Here is a 22,406-nt window from a genome sequence, read left to right on the forward strand (position 1 = left end):
AAACTTATTCAGGCTGAAGACCACGTACCTCATCTAACAAACACTCACACAACATCTTCATATATACAATCTGAAATTAAAATATTAGTCTCTTAAGTTCCGCTTTAAGTGAAGGGCGGCGCTGTGTTGTAAATATGACTGGTCAGTGGTCACAATAATACCATGAACGCCTTTTTGAGTTATTTACAGGTTCTGAAGGTATGGATTCTAAGCTTTCCAATGATAGAAAACACATGAAAATCAAAAAAGTTAGTTACATTAATAATATTTTAGGGCTATTTGTAATTTAGAAGCACAAAAAAAAGAAAAAAAGACTTAAGTTGCGTTGGAAAAAACATTTTCTTTCAGCCAGTAGATACAGCTCAACATAAATAATTTTACTTTTGTGTAAAGGTTCAGTTGTTCGTCGCCTCGTCATATCACAGCACAGCCGCAGACCAAGATCTGTATCGTAACTTTTGTTGCGGAAAGTGCCTCCACTGTATGTGATGATAGCTCAGTAAGTGGTGTGTATGTTGAGTGTAGGTGAGCGAGATGTGTGGCAACCGTCCTCCGGTCAGAAGGGGGGCGCTGCGTGCTAAAAACTTCTTGTTTTTAGCAACCGGGAGGCTGGGGGAGCGAAGAAGAGACGGTATGTGTGAGGGGTGAGCGTAGCCGACGACCGGAGCAGTGGCTAAGGGAAAAATGTCTGTGAAACTTTCAACTGTAAGTTGGCGCTATTAAAAGTTAACTTCCGTGTGGTTCATGTTCAAGGCGTATGAAGGAGTTAACCCCGAAGTAGACTTCACTTCGGCCCTGGAGGAAGAACTGCCCTGTGTCCTCCGACCACGGTCAGAAGACTGAGCAGGAAAGGTTAACACTGTTCAAAAACAAACGTTTTTCTACCACCATCATTAAGCTTTCTATTTAGTGACCCAATCTTAAGCCATTTATCCATTATTATTTTTAACCACAATTCCTTGGTAAGCTAACTGTAGCGTAGCACTTTCGTCAAATAAACGGTTGTTTACATGCAGTACCTGGCGGGCCACTAGAGGACGCCCGCGGCCCACAGTTTGAGAAGGACTGGTCTAAACTAATTTCTCTCAGCACCTTCATGTAGGTCCTGAAGATGTGTTTCGCACTTCTGGTGATGACTTCACTGATGGAAATTCTCTGTGGGAAGATGTGATTGATTATTTAGACAGAGTTAGACATTTATCTAAGACAAAAGATATATATTTTCAATGTTAAACACAAGTATTTACATTTATATAAATAGGCGTTTCCCAACTTTTTGTCACATGGCCAAAATTGTTGAGTCAAAAATATTTGCGGGTCAAGAAAATAACAACAAAAACAAGCAAATAAAGATGTCTTTTTTATGTTAATTTTCAGTTTGTTTTTGGCTCGACTGAACAAAATTATCCTCATAAGAAAAGGATTTGGGTCACTTTCTTTCAAAATGTTTGCTAACATTTAGTCACGTTTAAGAAATCAGATGAAAACTGATTTGGCTGCAGTTAAAGTTAGTAAAAGTCAGCAATAAACGTGTTTCTACTTCTTAAAAAAAGCTTGATTATAAAAAAACAAATACTTTGTATTGTTGTTAGTGTTTTCCATTTAAAAAAAAATTATGGTACAGCTGTATTAGCCATTTCATAATTAATGAAGACTCTCATTTCCGTGAATACATGCACATATTGATGTATAATTGTGCATTTGTTTTTTAGTTAAAATGGACACGGTGTGTACCTGCACATGGCTGAGTCTTTCTCTCTCCTCCATCTTGTCCAGCTCCTTCAACATGGCACCCAGATATCGTACATTTACGCCCCTCTGATGGATCGCTGAGGTCAGAGTCGCTCCATCCATCGGGACGGCTGTATGGTCGAGGCAGTCCCTCAGCTAAAAAAAACACATTGATTTTACTTTTAGCATGTTTTTATTGTGTTTTCTATTATTTTTATTTGAATTCTTTATTAGTTTGATCCTCTGGGTGATTAAGAGGAAATGGCTGAGGGGTTTTCTAAAAACTTTTGAAACGTTAACTAAAACTGCAGACGTGTGTCTGGTGAAGTTTTGGTTACAACATGTTTGTTTTTCATTCAGTGGGTAGAAAATGCATAAATTTTACTCATGTTATAGGAGAAATACCTCATAATAAAATTACTCAAGTAAAAGTAAAAAGTACAGCATAGAAAAAAATACTCCTAAAGAAAAAATTTTCAAAAAAGTAAATATAACTGAGCAAATGTAACTATAGTTACTCTCCAACTCTAAGTATAGACTTATGGCACACTTTGTTGTCTCTTGCTTTTTACATTTTGATTGTTTGTCCATATATATATACTGTATGTATATATATATATGTGTGTGTGTATGTGGGTAGGCGGGGGTGGGTGTGTGTGTTTGAGTGTGTGTGTAAATATGTAATTGTTGCAACAATAATTGCCGGTTAGAAACTTGAATAAAACTGAACTGAACTTCCTATCTGCATATTTGAAACAATTTAAGGTATTTTTGTTTTCCTTGGTTTGCCTAAATTACCATGAGGTAAATTACCATACCTCATAAAAACTGAAACTCATAAAACGTTTCAGGTTTTATGAGTTGAAGGAGACTCATCACTCCCAGACCCGACTCACCACTGCAGGAATCTGATTAGAGAGAAGAAACGCAGCAGCGTCCCAAAGTAGAAGTCTCTGTCTCTGTACGTCTGGGAGACACTCGGAGGGAAAACGCACACCTGAAGAAAAAAACAAGAAAAAACTGATGGCTGACAGTTTATTTCAACTTTTTAGTGACTTTCCAGTATAATTACGATAGAACTTGAATTATGTAGCAAAAAAAATCTACTTTAGTGTTCAGGTAGACACAAGTGATGGCTGGATGGAGTAAATGAACTACAAAATAGAAATAGAAATAGAAGTGTGTCTATGTAGTACCTGGAAAGCAAACATCAGGATTGAAGCGGATGTCAAAGCGAGAGTCACTCACAGAGCCGACATTTTCACAAGCTTTCCAGATGATATTCCTTCTTTTTTGTTCTAAACAATAAATAAAAGAAGGGATTTACTGCTAAATAGTAAAAATCATCTTAATTATTTGATGAAATTGAGTCAGACGTTTATCCTTTTGCACAGTATTTATATGTTAAAAGTGTTACACCCTCTGAACACCAAATTGTTTGGCAGCCATCTTTAATATGGCTACCAACAAACATGGCAGCCAAATTTTTATTTTTATATTTTTATCAGAATAAAGATATTATAATATTTTTATTTTACCAGAATATCACAATCTCATACAAAATTCCACTTTTAATTAAATAACAGAAAAATATAATCAGACATAAAGAACTAATTAGTATCACAGCCATTTGTTTAATGTCTACTTTACACTATTGCTTTATTAGTAATTAATTTAATATTTTCTTGGGGGATAAATATGACTGAATACCAATGCCGCAAACATTTAATAACAGTTTAAATTAGATTGATAGGTATGAATGCTATTTAATTAAATGTTACTACTTTAACCTTTTGTTAATTAACCAATCATAGACGGAGTTTAAAACCAACAGTCAGATTAACAAGTGTTAACTCCAATTTATCTGTATTTTCTTTGCATAAATACATATTTTCTAAACTTTTTTTTCTTTCTGAAGATTTTATTTAGTTGTAGCTTCTCTCTGAAGCAGGCAATATTGTTTACATCATGGCTCCACGTCTCGACTGTTGTAACAGAACATGTCATTTTATTTACTTATTCCAAAAACTATTGTCACCTGCAGCTCTCTGAGGTTCCTCGGGTTTCTCTGTGGCGAACTGATGGCCGAGGTCATCGGACGCCATTTTAGCAAAAAGTTCATACCTTAAAAAAAAACAAAAACAAAAAAAACCAACATGTTTTCATCCATCTTGGTTAATCGCAGTTCCTAAACAATTTAACATGAAAATGAAACGGAAAAAAAATGGATGGATGGATGGATGGATGGATGGATGGATGGACATGTTACTTTTCATGTTTTTATTTTTATGTAGGATTTGCTAAAATTAATGTTTGTATTTTTCCAGACGTTTTCGTGCATCATGTGACGGTCATGTGACCTCGCTCCTCTTCCTCACCTGTGCTGGACGAAGGCCTCCACCAGCTGCGGCCGGAGGCTGGCCAGGCAGTGGCGGTGACGCCGCGGGAAGCCGAAGCTGCGGCACGCTGCGGGAACTTCCTGCTGAGCCTCAGCCGACAGCAGGAAGTTCAGATCCGGAGGGAAAGTCCGCAGGAGGTCCAAAATGTACGGACGTCCATCGCTGCCAAATATCCCGACTGTGGAGATGGCCGACCGGAGCTCCACAGGGCTGCCACTGTGGTCCAGGACCCAGTGAGGCTGGATCCTCAGTGACTTACTGCTTTCATCCAGAAGCTCCAAAAACCTGCAAAAACCAAAAACATGACGACTTCCTTTATCAACATGAATGCGGCTAAAATGTGAAAACTAATGTGATGGCGTACGGGATGCAAAGTTGTAAAAGAATTAACAGCAATAGTTTGGTTTATTTAGCCTGTCATAGAAAAAGTCATAACCGTGTTATTCATGTGTTTATAAATGTCTGAGTTCCAAACTAAATATTTAATTCACCAGCTAAATATTTAGTTATCAAACTAAACATTTAACATTCAAATTAAATATGTAGTTAGGGAGATTTAGTTAGCAAACTAAACATTTAACATTCAAATTAAATATGTAGTTTCAAGCTAAAGATTTAGAAGCTAAATCTTTAGCTTGAAACTAAATATTTAGTTAGCAAAATAAATATCTAATTACAAGCTAAATATTTAATTTCGAGCTAAACATTTAATTTAAAAACGTAAAAGCTAAAGTAAAAGCTAAATATTTACCTTCAAAATAAATACATATTTTAAAACAAAACATTCATTTTCCAAACTAACTATTTAGTTCAAACTAATATTTAGTTAGCAAACTAAATATTTAGGAAGGAAGTTAAATATTTAGGAAGGAAGTTAAATATTTAGGTGGCTAACTAAATATTTAGTTTGGAAAACAAATATTTAGTTTGGAGCTAAATATTTAGTCAGCAAAATAAATATTAAATGTGAAGCAAAATATTTAGTTTGAAAACTAAATACTTATAATGTAAACTAAATACTTAGCTTGTGAATTAAATATTTAGTTTGGAACCGTAGCATTATAAATGCATATATAACATTGTAAAAATATGACTGAAAAATGGACACAGAATAAACCCAATTATAATTTTTTTTGACTATCTTCACACATGGATGCCATTAGAGTTTTGGTCACCGTGGGTGAGTAAAAACTGTTTTCCCGTTGTCGTTAGAGCCGTAAACTATCTGCTCGAGGTTTTTCTCCAGTAATCCGGGAACGACGGTCTGAGCAGTGACACGGACGCCGCGATAATCCACCACCGCCGTGCCGAGTGTGTGGAGCCCCTCTGTGTCCACGGATGCATATGCCTGCAAATACAAATGTTGATCAAGAATGAGATGAGGTTCTGTTGGTTTATTAGACCTTTAAAGCATCAGAAAGGAAAAACGTCTTAAATCACCACATTAGTACATAATTAACTATAGATTAAAAATTGATGAAATCAAAACCAAACCATTGTTACTTTGGGAGGGCTGCACAGATCCACAGCTCAGGAGTGTCAATTTATCAAACTATTAACTGCCAATACACACTGCCTAAAGAGCAGAGAGTGACAAACAGAAAGCTGCTTGTGAAAAAAAAAAACAAACAAAAAAAACTTTTACAGTGTTTTACAAAGTGCTCTGGTAAGGAGCTAAGTTGGGGCCACAAAGTTTGGACAAAAGACAAAAAAAATTGAAGCTGAAAAATTGTTCTGAAACTGAAAAAAAATGTAACTGAAAAAAAATTTAAACTGAAAAAAACTGAAACAGAAAAAGGATTTTGAAACCGAAACAAATATTTGAAATAGAAAAAAAATTAAGATGAAAAAAATGCTTGAACAAGAAAAAATTTGAAACTGAAAAAAAGATTTGAAAGTGAAAGGAAAATGATCTCAAGATAAAAAAAAATTGAAGCTGAAAAACAATTTGAAGGTAAAAATAAGCTGAAATTTTATTTTGAACTGAAAAAAAGTTTGAAAGTGAAGAAAAGGTTTGAAATTGAAAAATATTAGAAAGTGGAAAAAAACTTAAACTAAAAAAAATATGCAAAACTACTTTTCAGATTCAAGGTTTTTTCCAGTTAAAAAACTTATTCTTTTGTTTCAAATATAAATTTTTAGTTTCATTTTTTCCCCCTTTTGATCAAACTTGACCCCAATTTAACTCCATAGATAAGCGTCTACATTGTAGCAAAATCTGATACAAACAAACCATTCTGGTTTTCATTATTATCGCTATTTTTCTTCCATTTTGAAGTGATGAATGACATATAATGTATTACACTGCTTTCCTAGTACACAAAACCCCATGGAAATACGTTGAAGTTTTGAGAAAGTAATGCGGAAACGTTCAGGATTAATAAACACCTGAACTCCTCTCAGGTCACACATGGCAGCAGCGTGAGCGGCAGCATCGCCCCCTACTGGCGCGTAGTGGTCCGACATGTCAAACCCCTGGCTGAAGAAGAGATTGTTCCACACAAAGACGTGGAGGTGCGGCGGCTCCCCCGGGTTTAGCGGCATGACGTTTCCCTCCATCATGGACGCGGCACCCTGAGCTGCAGCGGCCACAAAGTCACTGTTGATCTGCATGGAGAAAAAAACAAAACATTCCCAGAGGAGGAAGAGAATTTATTACAATAATTATACTCATAAGAGTAGAAGTACTTCAACATATTCTTACTCAAGTAAAAGTATTTGGTAAAAGTCTACTCAAGTACTAACTGATCAGATTATCAGTCATTTAATATTTAAAAATGACATCATCAGACGGACCAAAATATGAATTTAAGTGGAAATTTTGGTATTTTAAGACCAAAAATGAAAATAATTCAAAATGACAAAATGAGGCAGAATATTTTTTTCCAAAGCAGTTTCTTTTGATAAAAAATTTTAACAAAAACTGCAGGTGTGTCTGGTGAATATTTGGTTAAAACATGTTTGTTTTTCATTCAGTTGGTAGAAAATCCAGACATTTTACTCAAGTAAGAGTAGAGATACTTCATAATAAAATTATTCAAGTAAAACTAACAGGTACAGTGTAGCAAAAAATACTCCTAAAAGCAAAAGTTTTTCAAAAAAGTTGCTCAAATGAACGTAATTGATTAAATTACTCACCTCTGATTATATGATTATGGATTGAAATGAAATGTTTTGTTCATAGATGAATAAAAAAAGACAACAATAAGAGAGTTAAGACTAATACTTTCATTTCAGGTTGTATATGTTGTTCTTTTGTGGCGGAGTTTCAGGTTAGCTGGTTGCTGAATGGATTGAGCGATCCTACGCCTGGAGACGTTTGAGAAACACGTCTTTGTTCTTCTCACCCTGAAGATTCGCGTGTCTCTGCGCCGCCGCTCCTGCAGCGATGCTCTGGGAAGTTCCCTGGATCTCTGCAGCTCCTCGTTCCAGCCTCGAATCTGCACAAACGTCAGTGTCGCCATCAAACCCAGCCTCTTAGCCTCTCTGCTTATTGATGCTGTTTGGCATTTGTAACCTGTCCGGCTGTCTCCTCTGCAGTCACACAGTCCAGGCTGTGACCTCCAGCAGGCGCCACCCAGGTACACACCTGGACCGGAGCACGGATGCACTCATACGGGTGCTGATAAACTCTGGATCATGACAGAGACATTCTTAGGTTGCCTGGAGTTTTATATATTCTAGGATTACTAATGCTGACGCCCCTTTTCTATCATCAACAAACCCAGAGTGTTCACCTCCTCTTCTGCAGAGCGGCAAAGTTTTTCCTGAACGAGGGACTTAGTTGGCTCAGAAGCTCGACCAGAGAGTGACAGAGGATTTTAGGAGCTGCAGGTTTGGGGTTGAAGTTGAAGGCAGTGGACCTGCAGCAGAAAGACAACAGCTGCCAAGACTGTAACCTCTAAAGTACGACGGTGAATTAAGGCCACTGTAAGAAAAAAGGAGGAGTACATTTCTGCCGAAAAACTCAAACATATTCTAGAGAAACAAGAAAATTTCTCTGCTCCAAAAGTCACAAATTTGATTGGGAAAATTCAGAAATTTTGATATTAATTAAAAAAATGTTCTAGACAAAACATGAAGATTTCTGAGTTTGACAAATCTAAAATTTGTTATCAAAACCCAGAAATTTCCAAATTAATCTCAGAAATTTTCTAGAAAAACTTGGGAATTTCTCAGTTTGAAAAATCAAAACTTTACTGTAAAATCTCATAAATTTTGAGATTAATCTCAGAAATATTCTGGAAAAACATGAAAATATCTGAGATTATTCATAAAATTTCTGAAAGTCAAAAATGTTCGACTTTTGAAACTCAGAAATTTCCAATACTTTTCTAAAACCTTTTCAGCGATAAACCTCAAAATTTCAGATATTTTAAAATCAAAATTTGGAGTTTTCGGCAGAATTTTACTCTTTTTTCTGCTGTAGCCTTAAAGTAAATTGCTCTGAAATCAACCAGTTTTTTAAATTTCAGCAACTTTGGAATAAAAAAGGAAATCTCTATGAAATATTCTATAAAAAGCACGGAAATTTCAGTGTTTGACAAATGTAAAATGCTCTATTAAAAACTCAGAAATTTTGAGATTAATGTCAGAAAAAAGCTTGAAAAGTCGAAAAATGCTTAACCTTTGAAACTCACAAATCAAAATAATAAATCAAAAATACTTATGGTGACAAAACGTTTTTCACAATAAATTATAAACAATATAATATATTCCCACTTCTGCAGTAAAACCCAATAAGCGTTAGACAATTTTTTGTACTATAAGTATTTAGGAGTAGTTTTTTGTTTTCCAATTTGAAGTTAATGGATCACCAAACTATGCTGCAAAAATTCCAGTGGAGAATCGAAATCTTTGCAGTTTTTCCCAATTCCAATCTAAAATTGGGAAATATTTCAGGATAAGTAGGTTGGAACATTTTGTGCAGGAGCTTCAGACTCACTGGTTGCGGTAGAAACCCCGTGTGCAGCAGGTGATGCTGAGCTCTTGCTCCTCCATCGTCAGGATGCTGATGTACATCAGGTCTCCGTGCAGCTTCCTGTTTCCTGGAGGCGGGTTCCAGCTGCTTATGTTCAGGACTCTGAGGCACTGCAGAGGCTGCACACACCACCCAGTGTTTAGCCCAACTCACCTCAGCCATGTTTCCACTTATCCAGACTGAGTTCTCACCTTCCAGTCGTCTCTGATCGGCTGTAGAGGAATAAGACGTCTTTCCTTACATCCAGGCAGGATGTAAAATGGAGGGCTGCGGGACACCGAATCCTTTTCCATATTGTCACTTCCTGAAGCAATGAATACAGCGGTTAAAATGTTGAAGGTTTCACAAAAGCGACTAACCAAGAAGGAGTGACGTTACCTTTGGAAGCCCATTTCCGCCACTCTGTAAAAAAAAAAAAAAAAAAAAAAAAATTATCTCATTATAATGAGATAGTATCTCAAAATAATGAGATCATTATTTTGAGATACTATCTCATTATTTTGAGATAAAAAATTATCTCATTATAATGAGATAGTATCTCAAAATAATGAGATCATTATTTTGAGATACTATCTCATTATTTTGAGATAAAAAATTATCTCATTATAATGAGATAGTATCTCAAAATAATGAGATCATTATTTTGAGATACTATCTCATTATTTTGAGATAAAAAAAATCTCATTATAATGAGATATTATCTCAAAATAATGAGATAGTATCTCATTATTTTGAGATACTATCTCATTATTTTGAGATAAAAAAAATCTCATTATAATGAGATACTATCTCATTATTTTGAGATAAAAAAAATCTCATTATAATGAGATATTATCTCAAAATAATGAGATAGTATCTCATTATTTTGAGATACTATCTCATTATTTTGAGATACTATCTCATTATTTTGAGATAAAAAAAATCTCATTATAATGAGATACTATCTCATTATTTTGAGATAAAAAAAATCTCATTATAATGAGATATTATCTCAAAATAATGAGATAGTATCTCATTATTTTGAGATACTATCTCATTATTTTGAGATAAAAAAAATCTCATTATAATGAGATATTATCTCAAAATAATGAGATACTATCTCATTATTTTGAGATACTATCTCATTATTTTGAGATAAAAAAAATCTCATTATAATGAGATATTATCTCAAAATAATGAGATAGTATCTCATTATAATGAGATAATTTTTTATTTTTATTTTTTACAGAGTGGCGGAAACGGGCTTTCATACCATAGTTACCTGGATGTGCTCTGGTGAATAAGGACAGGTAGGACAGGTAGGACAGCGAGCAGCCGGTGTTATGCCCAGAAATGCATGCCTGCCGAGAATTGCATCCCCTGTCGCGGGAGCGCGCATCTTTCTAAACTCTCGCATTTTAATGAGGAAACGGACTGAAATATGACCGAAGACGAAACTTTTAAAGATATTCGTAACAATATCACGTTTCTTAAACATGTCAGCCTTAAAACGGTGGGTTTTATATCGCAGATTAATTGAAATAAATACGGTTTTTACACATTTATTGAGACAAATGAGTCGAACGTTTTTCAGTCCGTGTCTGAAGAAAATGCTCTCCGCATTTGGTTTGAAATTTCCCGATTTTTCTTTTAACATCATATTAGCTTAAAGTATTACAAAACAGAGGCCCATTATGTAGAACATTTTATATCATGCTTTACTGTCTAGCATATTAATGTAGAGGGGATGCATTTTAATGACTGAGCCTGCCAATATTTGTATCCCCTGTCTATTGTTGATATGAAACGTATAGCAGTTGCACAGAGAATAAGTGTCATTACGTAGAAAAGGTGAAGTCCCTCTTAACTCTTCATTTCTTCAAGTTAGCAGAGGGATGCATTTTCTGGCATAGCAAATTATTACCTTGCCAATACATGTAGGCCTTATATATTTTCCACAAATATAATTCTACTGATACAAAATGTATACCAGCAGTTCATAAAACAAGTGTGATTGTATAGAAAAAGTAATTTCACTCTTGACTCTTTATTTCTCCATGTAAGCAGGGGATGCATGTACAGCAAAGCCTATTATTAGCCTGCCAAAATATGCATGCCCCCTCTATTTTCCTCAAACATTATAATATTGATATGAAACTTATACCAGCAGTTCATAGAACAAGTGTGATTATGTAGAAAAAGTTATTCCACTCTTAACTCTTTATTTCTCCATTTTAGCAGGGGATGCATTTTACGGCAGAGCCTATTATTAGCCTGCCAAAATATGCATGCCCCCTCTATTTTCCTCAAATATTATCCTACTGATATGAAACTTATACCAGCAATTCATAGAACAAGTGTGATTATGTAGAAAAAGTTATTCCACTCTTAACTCTTTATTTCTCTATTTTAGCAGGGGATGCATTTTACGGCAGAGCCTATTATTAGCCTGCCAAAATATGCATGCCCCCTCTATTTTCCTCAAATATTATCCTACTGATATGAAACTTATACCAGCAATTCATAGAACAAGTGTGATTATGTAGAAAAAGTTATTCCACTCTTAACTCTTTATTTCTCCATTTTAGCAGGGGATGCATTTTACGGCAGAGCCTATTATTAGCCTGCCAAAATATGCATGCCCCCTCTATTTTCCTCAAACATTATAATATTGATATGAAACTTATACCAGCAGTTCATAGAACAAGTGTGATTATGTAGAAAAAGTTATTCCACTCTTAACTCTTTATTTCTCTATTTTAGCAGGGGATGCATTTTACGGCAGAGCCTATTATTAGCCTGCCAAAATATGCATGCCCCCTCTATTTTCCTCAAATATTATCCTACTGATATGAAACTTATACCAGCAATTCATAGAACAAGTGTGATTATGTAGAAAAAGTTATTCCACTCTTAACTCTTTATTTCTCCATTTTAGCAGGGGATGCATTTTACGGCAGAGCCTATTATTAGCCTGCCAAAATATGCATGCCCCCTCTATTTTCCTCAAACATTATAATATTGATATGAAACTTATACCAGCAGTTCATAGAACAAGTGTGATTATGTAGAAAAAGTTATTCCACTCTTAACTCTTTATTTCTCTATTTTAGCAGGGGATGCATTTTACGGCAAAGCCTATTATTAGCCTGCCAAAATATGCATGCCCCCTCTATTTTCCTCAAATATCATCCTACTGATATGAAACTTATACCAGCAATTCATAGAACAAGTGTGATTATGTAGAAAAAGTTATTCCACTCTTAACTCTTTATTTCTCCATTTTAGCAGGGGATGCATTTTACGGCAAGGCCTATCATTAGCCTGCCAAAATATGCATGCCCCCTCTATTTTCCTCAAATGTCATCCTATTGATATGAAACTTATACCAGCAATTCATAGAACAAGTGTGATTATGTAGAAAAAGTTATTCCACTCTTAACTCTTTATTTCTCCATTTTAGCAGGGGATGCATTTTACGGCAAGGCCTATCATTAGCCTGCCAAAATATGCATGCCCCCTCTATTTTCCTCAAATGTCATCCTATTGATATGACATTCATACCAGTAGCTAAGAGGATAAGTGTAATTATGTAGAAAAGGTAAAATCCCTCTTGACTCTTTATTTTTTCAAGCTAGGAGGGGGATGCATTTTTTGGCAATATCGAATTTGAGCCTGCCGATATTTGCATGCCATACCTATTTTCCCCAAATATCATCCTATTGATATAAAACTCATACCAGCAGTTAAGGGAACAAATGTGATTATGTAGAAAATGTTATTTCTTTATTATCGCTATTGCAAGGATACTGAAGGAAATAAATCTGACAATGCATCTTTGCTAAATGTAAAGCATGCACAAACCATTTTTATTTTGGTTTAACATAAAAATTAAATCACTTTTTTTCATTAATTTCAACAAAAGAATATTCATAACAAAAATTTTTGGAAAACCAATTAAGTCAACAAAAATTATGTCACATGTTTAAACTGAAAATCCACAGAACTGCAGTCATTAACGAATTAGATTGGTACAAACATAAAATCTATAAACACATTGCACAGCAGTAGTCTGTGTCGGTTTGTGGGTCCTTAATGCAGCCTTGGTGGTACCACCAGTTGCATCTGTCACATGTGATCTGTAAATAAATAATACAAAATGGTCAAATAACAACATAAAGAATGTTTTTTTTAGTTCCTTATCTGTTTACTGAAGGTGATTTTGGGTTTTGCCAACATAAAGCTTCTTCTTAATTATCAATATATGATTGGTAGAACTTTATTTGAGGAGATGACAGCATGTTCCTGACATGTATGGAGGTAAAAAAAATTCTAGGACCACAAGCAACTGTGTTTAATGTTTTACGACTGTACTTAAAAAAAAAAAAAACTTAAGCTACTTCCCACTTACCTGCCTTGGGTGTTTATTTATTTTATTATGATTTATTTTTGTATATCTACATACTTTGCAACTATTTTAAGGATGGTATATGGTTTGCTTGAATTGATTTTGCACTGCATTACATTGTTGTCTTACCCACATGTGATCTTCTGTGTCCTCACTGCCACAGTGTCTGCAGAGTCTCCACTGACTCTACAGAAAAACAAACCGCATCTTTAAATCAATGTTATAAAATAATCTTAATGGTATTTTTTTTTCTTTTAAATAATTCCATTTGTTAGTGTTCTTTTGAAAGTGGAACAATAATCCTCTGTGTAGATCTCAGTCGTCTAATCATCCCTTTTTGATAATGTCTGGTCTCATAAACAAATACAAGTAATAGAAACTGTACATCATATTGGCATATTAGGCAGGCGCACATTGTGTCTGTCTATTCATGAATTGAAACACACATGTATTTAAGGTAATTCTGGGATTTATGGTAAAAGAAAGCATCACTTAGTGTTTACCTTTTTATAATTTTCTCCAACTTAAGCCACTGAAAGTATAAAAATGGCATTCAGAAAATTTTAATATGTCTACATATATATGTGTATACATCTTGTGAAATTTGTCATTTTGTAAATGTTAATTTTATGAAAACACAGTAATGAATATAATGGTTCACATAATACATCTCATTCCAGTTTAGTACTTTCACAAACTGCAAATCCTTTTTGCTTATTAAGTTACATTAAAGCTACTCAAGAAAAGTGTAATTGTATCCTAGAACAATTTTAAGTTTGTTGATTATGTTTTTTGCCTCAACAGTTATTGGGCTGTGTTATGTGTAATATATTTATTAGAGATCAAGGCCAGGTGTATTGAAATGTTCTTCACTAATTGAATTTGACATAAACACTAACATGATTGTACTTCACACATCTGCAAAGTTCAATATTTTAATATTTCTAATTAGATAAAATAGCTGACCTAACACAATTTTTTTGTGCGTGCATGATTTTACACACAACATAGTATCCCACCCACATAGGAACTGAATAAAAAATATGTCAAAAGATACCTGATTCTGAGAGAAGTGTGGAAGACATGTTGAGTCTCATGGTATTAACAGCTTCTGCTGCTGATGGAAAGTTCAGGTCCTTGTTTTCCAGTATGCACTCTGCAAACTGTAAAGGCAAATATATTTTTTTCAAAAAAGAAAGAAGAGTAACAGCGGACTCATTACAAATACAAAATATTTGTCAAAGTATTAGATTGTCATATAGAGGTCATGACATTTATGAATAATTTAACATTTTTGCTATACTTATTTCAGATTCTTTCCATTGTCATTAAAATAAATCAACCATGTAATAAAGCAATATAATTCATAAACTACATTATATTTCAGGCAGAAATGCACAGTTTAAGTTGTTAAGCCAAAGCTGTTCATCATCTTAAAAGTTCTACTCCTACAAAATAGCATTAGATTAATGGCAATGTGATTATTAGAAAACCACTTTCATATTAATCTTTTTTTCACAACATCAAAAACGTAAACAAGCATGTATACCAATATATTGATATATAATTCTATCTATCTTCAGACATAGATAGATATACATGTATGTGGAAAGAGACAGAACAGTACACATAAAGGTTATATAAATTGATTTGTAAACAGACAATGTTCTACATTACATAAGAAATATAAGTAATCATAGTCAAGTATATATAGTACAAACCAAAAGTTTGGACACACAGTTGTGTCCAAACTTTTGGTCTGTACTGTATATATATATATATATATATATATATATACTGTATATAAAAACATAAAACCACGGCTGCCCAAATCACGGCAGAATTAAATGTGCACCTCAACTCTCCTGTTTCCACCAAAACTGTCCGTCGGGAGCACCACAGGGTCAATATACACGGCCGGGCTGCTATAGCCAAACCTTTGGTCACTCGTGCCAATGCCAAACGTCGGTTTCAATGGTGCAAGAAGCGCAAATCTTGGGCTGTGGACAATATGAAACATGTATTGTTCTCTGATGAGTCCACCTTTACTGTTTTCCCCACATCCGGGAGAGTTACAGTGTGGAGAAGCCCCAAAGAAGCGTACCACCCAGACTGTTGCATGCCCAGAGTGAAGCATGGGGGTGGATCAGTGATGGTTTGGGCTGCCATATCATGGCATTCCCTTGGCCCCATACTTGTGCTAGATGGGCGCGTCACTGCCAAGGACTACCAAACCATTCTGGAGGACCATGTGCATCCATGTATATATATATACACTGCTCAAAAAAACAAAGGGAACACTCAAATAACACATCCTAGATCTGAATGAAAGAAATATTCTCATTGAATACTTTGTTCTGTACAAAGTTCCATTTGCACAACAGCAGGTGAAATTGATTGTCAATCAGTGTTGCTTCTTAAGTGGACAGTTTGATTTCACAGAAGTTTGATTTACTTGGAGTTATATTGTGTTGTTTAAGTGTTCCCTTTATTTTTGAGCAGTATATATATACTGGTATATATATATATAAATATATATATATATTTAAACAGCACTTACTTTAAGCGCAAACACACCACATGAAACCACATCTTGCTGGATGGCATGTTATACTGTTTCACATTTCCACATTGACACTTTCATCCCTTTGCTTCTCATAAATGTCCTTGATGAGAGGATAAAATGTTAAATTAACATTCTAGTTACCCAATTATGACATTTTTTATTATAATAAACAATAATTGTTCTTGTTTTTCTCACCTTGTTACTTCCAAGCACCTCTTCACATCTTTTTGGGACTCTCCAAGTGAGTTAAGGAAACCTATTGTTATGAATATTCTTTTGTTGAAATTAATGAAAAAAAGTGATTTAATTTTTATGTTAAACCAAAATAAAAATGGTTTGTGCATGCTTTACATTTAGCAAAGATGCATTGTCAGATTTATTTCCTTCAGTATCCTTGCAATAGCGATAATAAAGAAATAACATTTTCTACATAATCACATTTGTTCCCTTAACTGCTGGTATGAGTTTCATATCAATAGGATCATGTTTGAGAAAAATAGAGGGGGCATGCATATTTTGGCAGGCTAATGATAGGCTTTGCCGTAAAATGCATCCCCTGCTAAAATAGAGAAATAAAGAGTTAAGAGTGGAATAACTTTTTCTACATAATCACACTTGTTCTATGAACTGCTGGTATAAGTTTCATATCAATATTATAATGTTTGAGGAAAATAGAGGGGGCATGCATATTTTGGCAGGCTAATAATAGGCTCTGCCGTAAAATGCATCCCCTGCTAAAATAGAGAAATAAAGAGTTAAGAGTGGAATAACTTTTTCTACATAATCACACTTGTTCTATGAACTGCTGGTATAAGTTTCATATCAATATTATAATGTTTGAGGAAAATAGAGGGGGCATGCATATTTTGGCAGGCTAATAATAGGCTTTGCCGTAAAATGCATCCCCTGCTAAAATGGAGAAATACAGAGTAATGAGTGGAATAACTTTTTCTACATAATCACACTTGTTCTATGAACTGCTGGTATAAGTTTCATATCAATATTATAATGTTTGAGGAAAATAGAGGGGGCATGCATATTTTGGCAGGCTAATAATAGGCTTTGCCGTAAAATGCATCCCCTGCTAAAATGGAGAAATAAAGAGTTAAAAGGGATTTTACCTTTTCTACGTAATGACACTTGTTCTCTGAGCTACTTCTGTAAAGTTTCATATCAACAGGACAATAGACAGGGGATACAAATATTGGCAGGCTCAGAAATTAAAATCATCCCCCCTACATTAATAGACTAGACAGTAAAGGATGATATAAAATGTTCTACATAACGGGCTTCTGTTTTGTAATGTTTTAAGCCATTGTGTCAAAAGAAAAATCGGGGAATTTCAAGCCATCTGCGGAGAACATTTTCATCAGACGCTGACTGAAAAACGTTCGACTCAGATGTTTCAATAAAGCTATAAAAACCGTATTTATTTCAATTAATCTGCGAAATAAAACCCACCGTTTTATGTCTTACATGATTAAGAAACGTGATAATGTTACGAATATCTTCAAAAATGTCCTCTTCGGTCATATTTCAGTCCGTTTTCTCATCAATATACGAGAGTTTAGAGCGATGCGCGCTCCCGCGACAGGGGATGCAATTCTCGGCAGGCATGCATTTCTGGGCATAACACCTGCAAGGTCGAGGCTCCGCAGCAGGTTGCGTACGTGTCGCAGATGAACGCGAACATCCCGCACCGAGTATGAATCTGAAACAACATAAGTTTTAAAGGAAAATTATGGCTAAAAGTTTTAAGATTGATTTTTAAAAAATGTCTCGGTTTTTATGATTGCAATTTGCACTGAGATCGGATAAAATGCAGTTGATTAACGAAAGTGAGCTTTATTCCAAAATAGCCATTTTAGCTGCGTTAGCCACAAAGCTACCTGCTAGCTTAAATTCGGTGATTTAATGGTTAGCTCAGGAGAGATTTGCTCTAAACAAGAGTGGTACAGTTATTTTTTTTATCAAGCCCCTGTCAGACAACTTTGTCAAAGAAAAAAGAAGCAATTTTATAATAAATAATGTTTTATTTAACACAACAAATCACTTTGTCACAACATAAAACCTTGTCAAGTAGTTTGGTCTAGTTTCTAGTACAAATATCTTTGTCTGCTTGAAACAAAGTAGACAAAGCTAATTTAAAAGTAACTTTTCAGCAAGATATAGGTCAATAACTCCTTAATATTGATGAAAAAGTATTTGTTCAATTGGCAGACTATTTCATTGGGAAAAATGTCGTTATAAGTGAATTTATCTCCCAGTGGAACTAGTAGCTACTTTAAAAAAAAAATCAATATTAAGAAATGATTTACTTAAAACAAGACATATATATTCATAAAAAGTTTGTCTTATTTAAAAAGTTTGTGGGTTGATTAAAAAAAACTTGCTTGGAGAAAAGCTCATAAATTACAGATTAATCTCACAAATTTTCTAGAAAAGGCATGTGAATTTCTGAGTTTGAAAAGCAAAGAATGCTTGACTTTGCTCTTGAAACTAAACAAAAACACTTGTCGAGATTTTGTGTTTTGCTAACCTATTTGTGAGGTTTTTTTTTTGACTCTGTGGTCAAGAAACAATCCAGATCTTAATCCCACTGAGATTCCTCAAAAAAAAAATAAGTGAACAAAATCCAGAATTGTGACATCTTCCAAGCACAGGTAATATCTGACTGAGAAACAAACAGTAATACTGTAATTTACATGAGAAAGTTTAACATTTTCATTCATTACTGGAACTTTACATAATCTGGATTATTTTTAATGAAGGTATTTGAAACACATCAAATGTTTAATGTTGAATTGTCAGTGAAAAAGTTCTTACAGCATTTAATGTTTGGGGAAAAAAAACAAACATTTGACAGTCTTAAAACTTTTGGTCACACATAAAGATCATAACAAAAACAAATAATTAAAAGACGAAGATGAACTTCTTCTTGTGTTAAAATATAAAACTACCATAATAAAACCATAACTAGATGTGACCTACATCAGGCGTCAATAAGGCTTGGAAAGTTTCCGGGACATTGTAGAGCATTCTTCTTCTCCTTCTTCAGGATTTTCTGCTAGCGAACAGAATCCATAATTAATGAGGGCAAGTCGTCCAGGCCCTGAAGCAGCCCAGAGCATCACACCGCCATCATCATGTTTGACTGATGTTCGTTTTCTGCTTTTAGTTTTAACTTGATCCCAGTTTTGTCTCGTTGGTCCACAGAAATCTTTTCTCCAACGTCCCGGATCATCAAGGTGTTTTCTGAGAAAAATTAATCTGGCCTTTGTGTTCTTTTGGTTGGTGGATAACGGCTCTCACTGCATTTTCTTTGGAGTCCCAAAACTTTAGAAATGGCTTTATAATCCTTTATAGATTGGTAGATGTCTCTGACTTTGATTAATAGTTTATTGAACATGTATTAAAACAGAAAATACCATGAACTCCTCATACCGAGTTGTTGGGTGGCAAAGATGGTAAATTAATACATTCCTCCATAGTTCTTACGTATTTTCAATTGTGCTTGTATTTTTCTTTAGATCGGGTTTTGGTACATGTTTCTTTTTGAGATATTTTGCTCTATTTAATGATGCCAGACAAGTTACAGTAGCTACATATAAATAATTTCTTAATTTTGCAGGTCTTGCAGTGAGCAGCTATATTACCACATAAATCTTGGTTGGTTTTGATAACTTTATTTCCCTCTGATAAATAAAATTGCACTGCAAAAACAGAAAATCTTTACAAGTATTTTGTCTTTTTTTCTAGCGCAAATATCTTTATCCACTTGAAGTAAGACAAAACTGGCTTAGAAGTAACTTTTCAGCTTGTTTTAAGTCAATCATTCCTTAACACTGAAAAAGTACTTGTTCCATTAGCAGATTATTTCACTTATAACATGAGAAAAATATCTTGTTGAATATTTGTTATTCATCAATATTAAGGAATTACTTCCTTAAAATAAGCTCCTATATTTTTCTGAAAAGGAACTCATAAGTTTGTTTTTCTTATTTCAAGTGAACTAAGATATTTTCTCTAGAAACGGGACAAAAAACACTTTTTGTTAAATATTAAAACTTTTGACTGAAACAAAAACAAATGCATCTTTCTAACTTACTCACTATGGTTCATATTTACAGATATATATGTATAAAAAGACCCACAAAGTGAAATGATTTGGTGACCTTTAGTGTGTTTTGTCAACTTTAATAGTTATATTTTCAATGCTTGGTTACTTCTCACTAAATTTGTTCAGTTTTCAGTTTTTTCAAAACAACTGTCAGCATGTAAGTGTGGAAAAGATTCAGACAGATTCTCTTCTGGTAGCTTCTGGTCCAAAGTCGGATGAAGACACAGCTTCAAATCAAATGATGGTCGTGAAAAGCAGTGTGTAGAGAGGATGAGGGGAGAAAGTTAGAGTCAGTTACCCTCCACCACCCTGATCAGCGCCCCCTCCTGGATTCCCTGGATGGAGCCCAGCTCAGCGGCGCTGTCCAGGACGGCGCCTCCCAGCTGCAGGGAGAAGCAGGAGCGGTGGCAGGTGAGTTCATGATCCATAAGCACCTGATGGAGCTCAGATATCGACATCTGCCCTGATACCTGAGAGGGGAGGATAATCAATCAATCAATCAATCAATCAATCAATCAATCAATCAATCAATCAATCAATCAATCAATCAATCAATCAATCAAGTTTATTTGTATAGCACATTTATATCAGACAAACACAAATACACAGTCATGAAGACACAAACAACCTGAGGGAAGTTGGAACATCACTTTCTTCAAATGAGACAAATTGGTGTCAAATGTTTGTGGTACGTTTGTGCATCAAAACGTTTGGTTTGTGGTGCTATCATTTTAAATATACTAAAAAATGTTTCCAGAGGTCATGAAAGGTCAACCCCCTGGCCCCCAGCTTCTCCAAATCAGATAGGATTGGTGTCAATCAACTCGACTACATTTATGCTGGTTTGTGCAGCAAAAATCTTTGTGCTGCTTTGGCTTTGAACCTATTAATGAATGTTTAAAGGTCATTTTGATTTTGTAAAAGTGGAGGGCTGGTTGACCTTTTGAACCCTATACTTTATTAATATCTTCAAGGGGGTGATGCGCTCTATCTTCCTGGTTTTAGTGCAAACGCCATCAGAGTGATTGACTGGAGGAAGGTAGAAGCACTTTTATGAAAATACTGAAGAAAGCAGAACCTGAAGATCAAAACATTCTGTTCCAGGCGGCTGAATTTGGACTGTAAATTTGTCCTCATGAAGATCAGCGACTTCTCCATCGCTCGGCAGAGTTTTTCTCTTGTTGGACAGCTCATCCTCAGAGGTTTCTGAAGCCACACCTGAGGTTTAAAGAATTAAACTTTAAACATCATAATAGCAGATTGTTATTATATGAACAAAGATGGACGCCGATCACCAACCTTTGACAAGCGGCTCCTCCTCTGAAGGAGGCTGCAAACCACTTTTATCCTGGTCCTCCTTTTCTCTCTTTACGTTTTCTGGATCCTTCATGTGAGTCTTGTTAAATATGGGTTCGTCTACAAACTCATCAGTGTGGATAATTTCATTTTTTACATGAAAAACTCCTGGATCTTCATCACTTAGTTCATGTTTTACTTGGAAGTCCTCATGAGTGTTGTTGCTTTTACGTTCTGCACCAAAGTGTTCGGTCCTCTCAGAACCATTTCCACTGGGATGGATCAGTACCTGGTGCTGCTCAGGCCAAACAAACCCTGCTGCGCTCACTTCATGAAGCTTGATGTTTTTCTCCATTTCTGATTTTGCTTTTGTTGAAGTTGTGATGTCTTTATCGTTTTCCGTCTGAATTTCTGGCTCAGAGTCAGTCTGAGTCTGAACCTCCGCACTAATCTGAGTCTCCACTTCGGTTTGCGTCTCCACCTCAGAGAAACACCTGTCTCTTCCTTCCCTTGCGTCTCCTTCATCTCCCTGCGCCTCGTCTTCCTCAGAAACAAGCAGGCACACCATGGGCTCCACCAGAGTCACTTCGCCTGCAGGGTTGCTGCTGAGTATGATGTCAGGAAACAGGAAATGCTCTGGCTCAAGAGCAGGGTTTGCTACACCAGTTGAAGGGTTTATCATACTGTCATCCAAAGAGTCAAGGTCGCTTTCCTCGCTTGATAGAAGAGGGGATTGCTCAGCGCCCTGTTGAACCGGATCGCCCGGATGCTTGAAGAAGCTCAATAATCCGCGGCAGCACTGGAAGATGTTTCCCATCGTCGCTCCGCGTCAAGCTGGACAGAGAAAAAAAGAATTTAATTTGTACATTTACCCACTTTTTACCAGTACTATTTGTTTTTATCTGGAATTTATCAAATGGGAATAA

At 35.2% G+C, this 22,406-nt stretch overlaps 1 protein-coding gene and 1 long non-coding RNA gene across 2 annotated transcripts in view; both read right to left on the reverse strand.

Moving 5' to 3' along the window:
• The window catches only part of LOC114153274 (clustered mitochondria protein homolog), a 29,059-nt gene that overhangs the window by 4,932 nt on the left and 1,721 nt on the right, over positions 1-22,406 (reverse strand). The window contains exons 2-20 of the mRNA XM_028031681.1: positions 21,484-22,314; positions 21,263-21,402; positions 20,483-20,654; positions 17,705-17,775; positions 13,628-13,684; positions 10,364-10,451; positions 9,303-9,415; positions 9,076-9,230; positions 7,868-7,993; positions 7,648-7,762; positions 7,478-7,606; positions 6,519-6,737; positions 5,306-5,478; positions 4,110-4,415; positions 3,770-3,855; positions 2,928-3,029; positions 2,628-2,728; positions 1,735-1,887; positions 1,093-1,155 (exon numbers count right to left, since the gene is read on the reverse strand). Of these exons, the coding sequence (XP_027887482.1) occupies positions 1,093-1,155; positions 1,735-1,887; positions 2,628-2,728; positions 2,928-3,029; positions 3,770-3,855; positions 4,110-4,415; positions 5,306-5,478; positions 6,519-6,737; positions 7,478-7,606; positions 7,648-7,762; positions 7,868-7,993; positions 9,076-9,230; positions 9,303-9,415; positions 10,364-10,451; positions 13,628-13,684; positions 17,705-17,775; positions 20,483-20,654; positions 21,263-21,402; positions 21,484-22,297 (3,183 nt within the window). The 5' untranslated portion in view covers positions 22,298-22,314. The remainder of the gene's footprint in view (positions 1-1,092; positions 1,156-1,734; positions 1,888-2,627; positions 2,729-2,927; positions 3,030-3,769; positions 3,856-4,109; positions 4,416-5,305; positions 5,479-6,518; positions 6,738-7,477; positions 7,607-7,647; positions 7,763-7,867; positions 7,994-9,075; positions 9,231-9,302; positions 9,416-10,363; positions 10,452-13,627; positions 13,685-17,704; positions 17,776-20,482; positions 20,655-21,262; positions 21,403-21,483; positions 22,315-22,406) is intronic.
• On the reverse strand, positions 13,179-16,096 carry LOC114152965 (uncharacterized). Its single transcript, XR_003597250.1, has 4 exons — positions 16,059-16,096; positions 14,556-14,661; positions 13,628-13,684; positions 13,179-13,229 (listed from the first exon to the last, which is right to left on the reverse strand). It is a non-coding gene; the product is annotated as an uncharacterized LOC114152965 (long non-coding RNA).

Source organism: Xiphophorus couchianus, chromosome 11, assembly GCF_001444195.1.
Source record: "Xiphophorus couchianus chromosome 11, X_couchianus-1.0, whole genome shotgun sequence".
In the NCBI taxonomy this organism is placed as follows: Eukaryota; Metazoa; Chordata; class Actinopteri; order Cyprinodontiformes; family Poeciliidae; genus Xiphophorus; species Xiphophorus couchianus.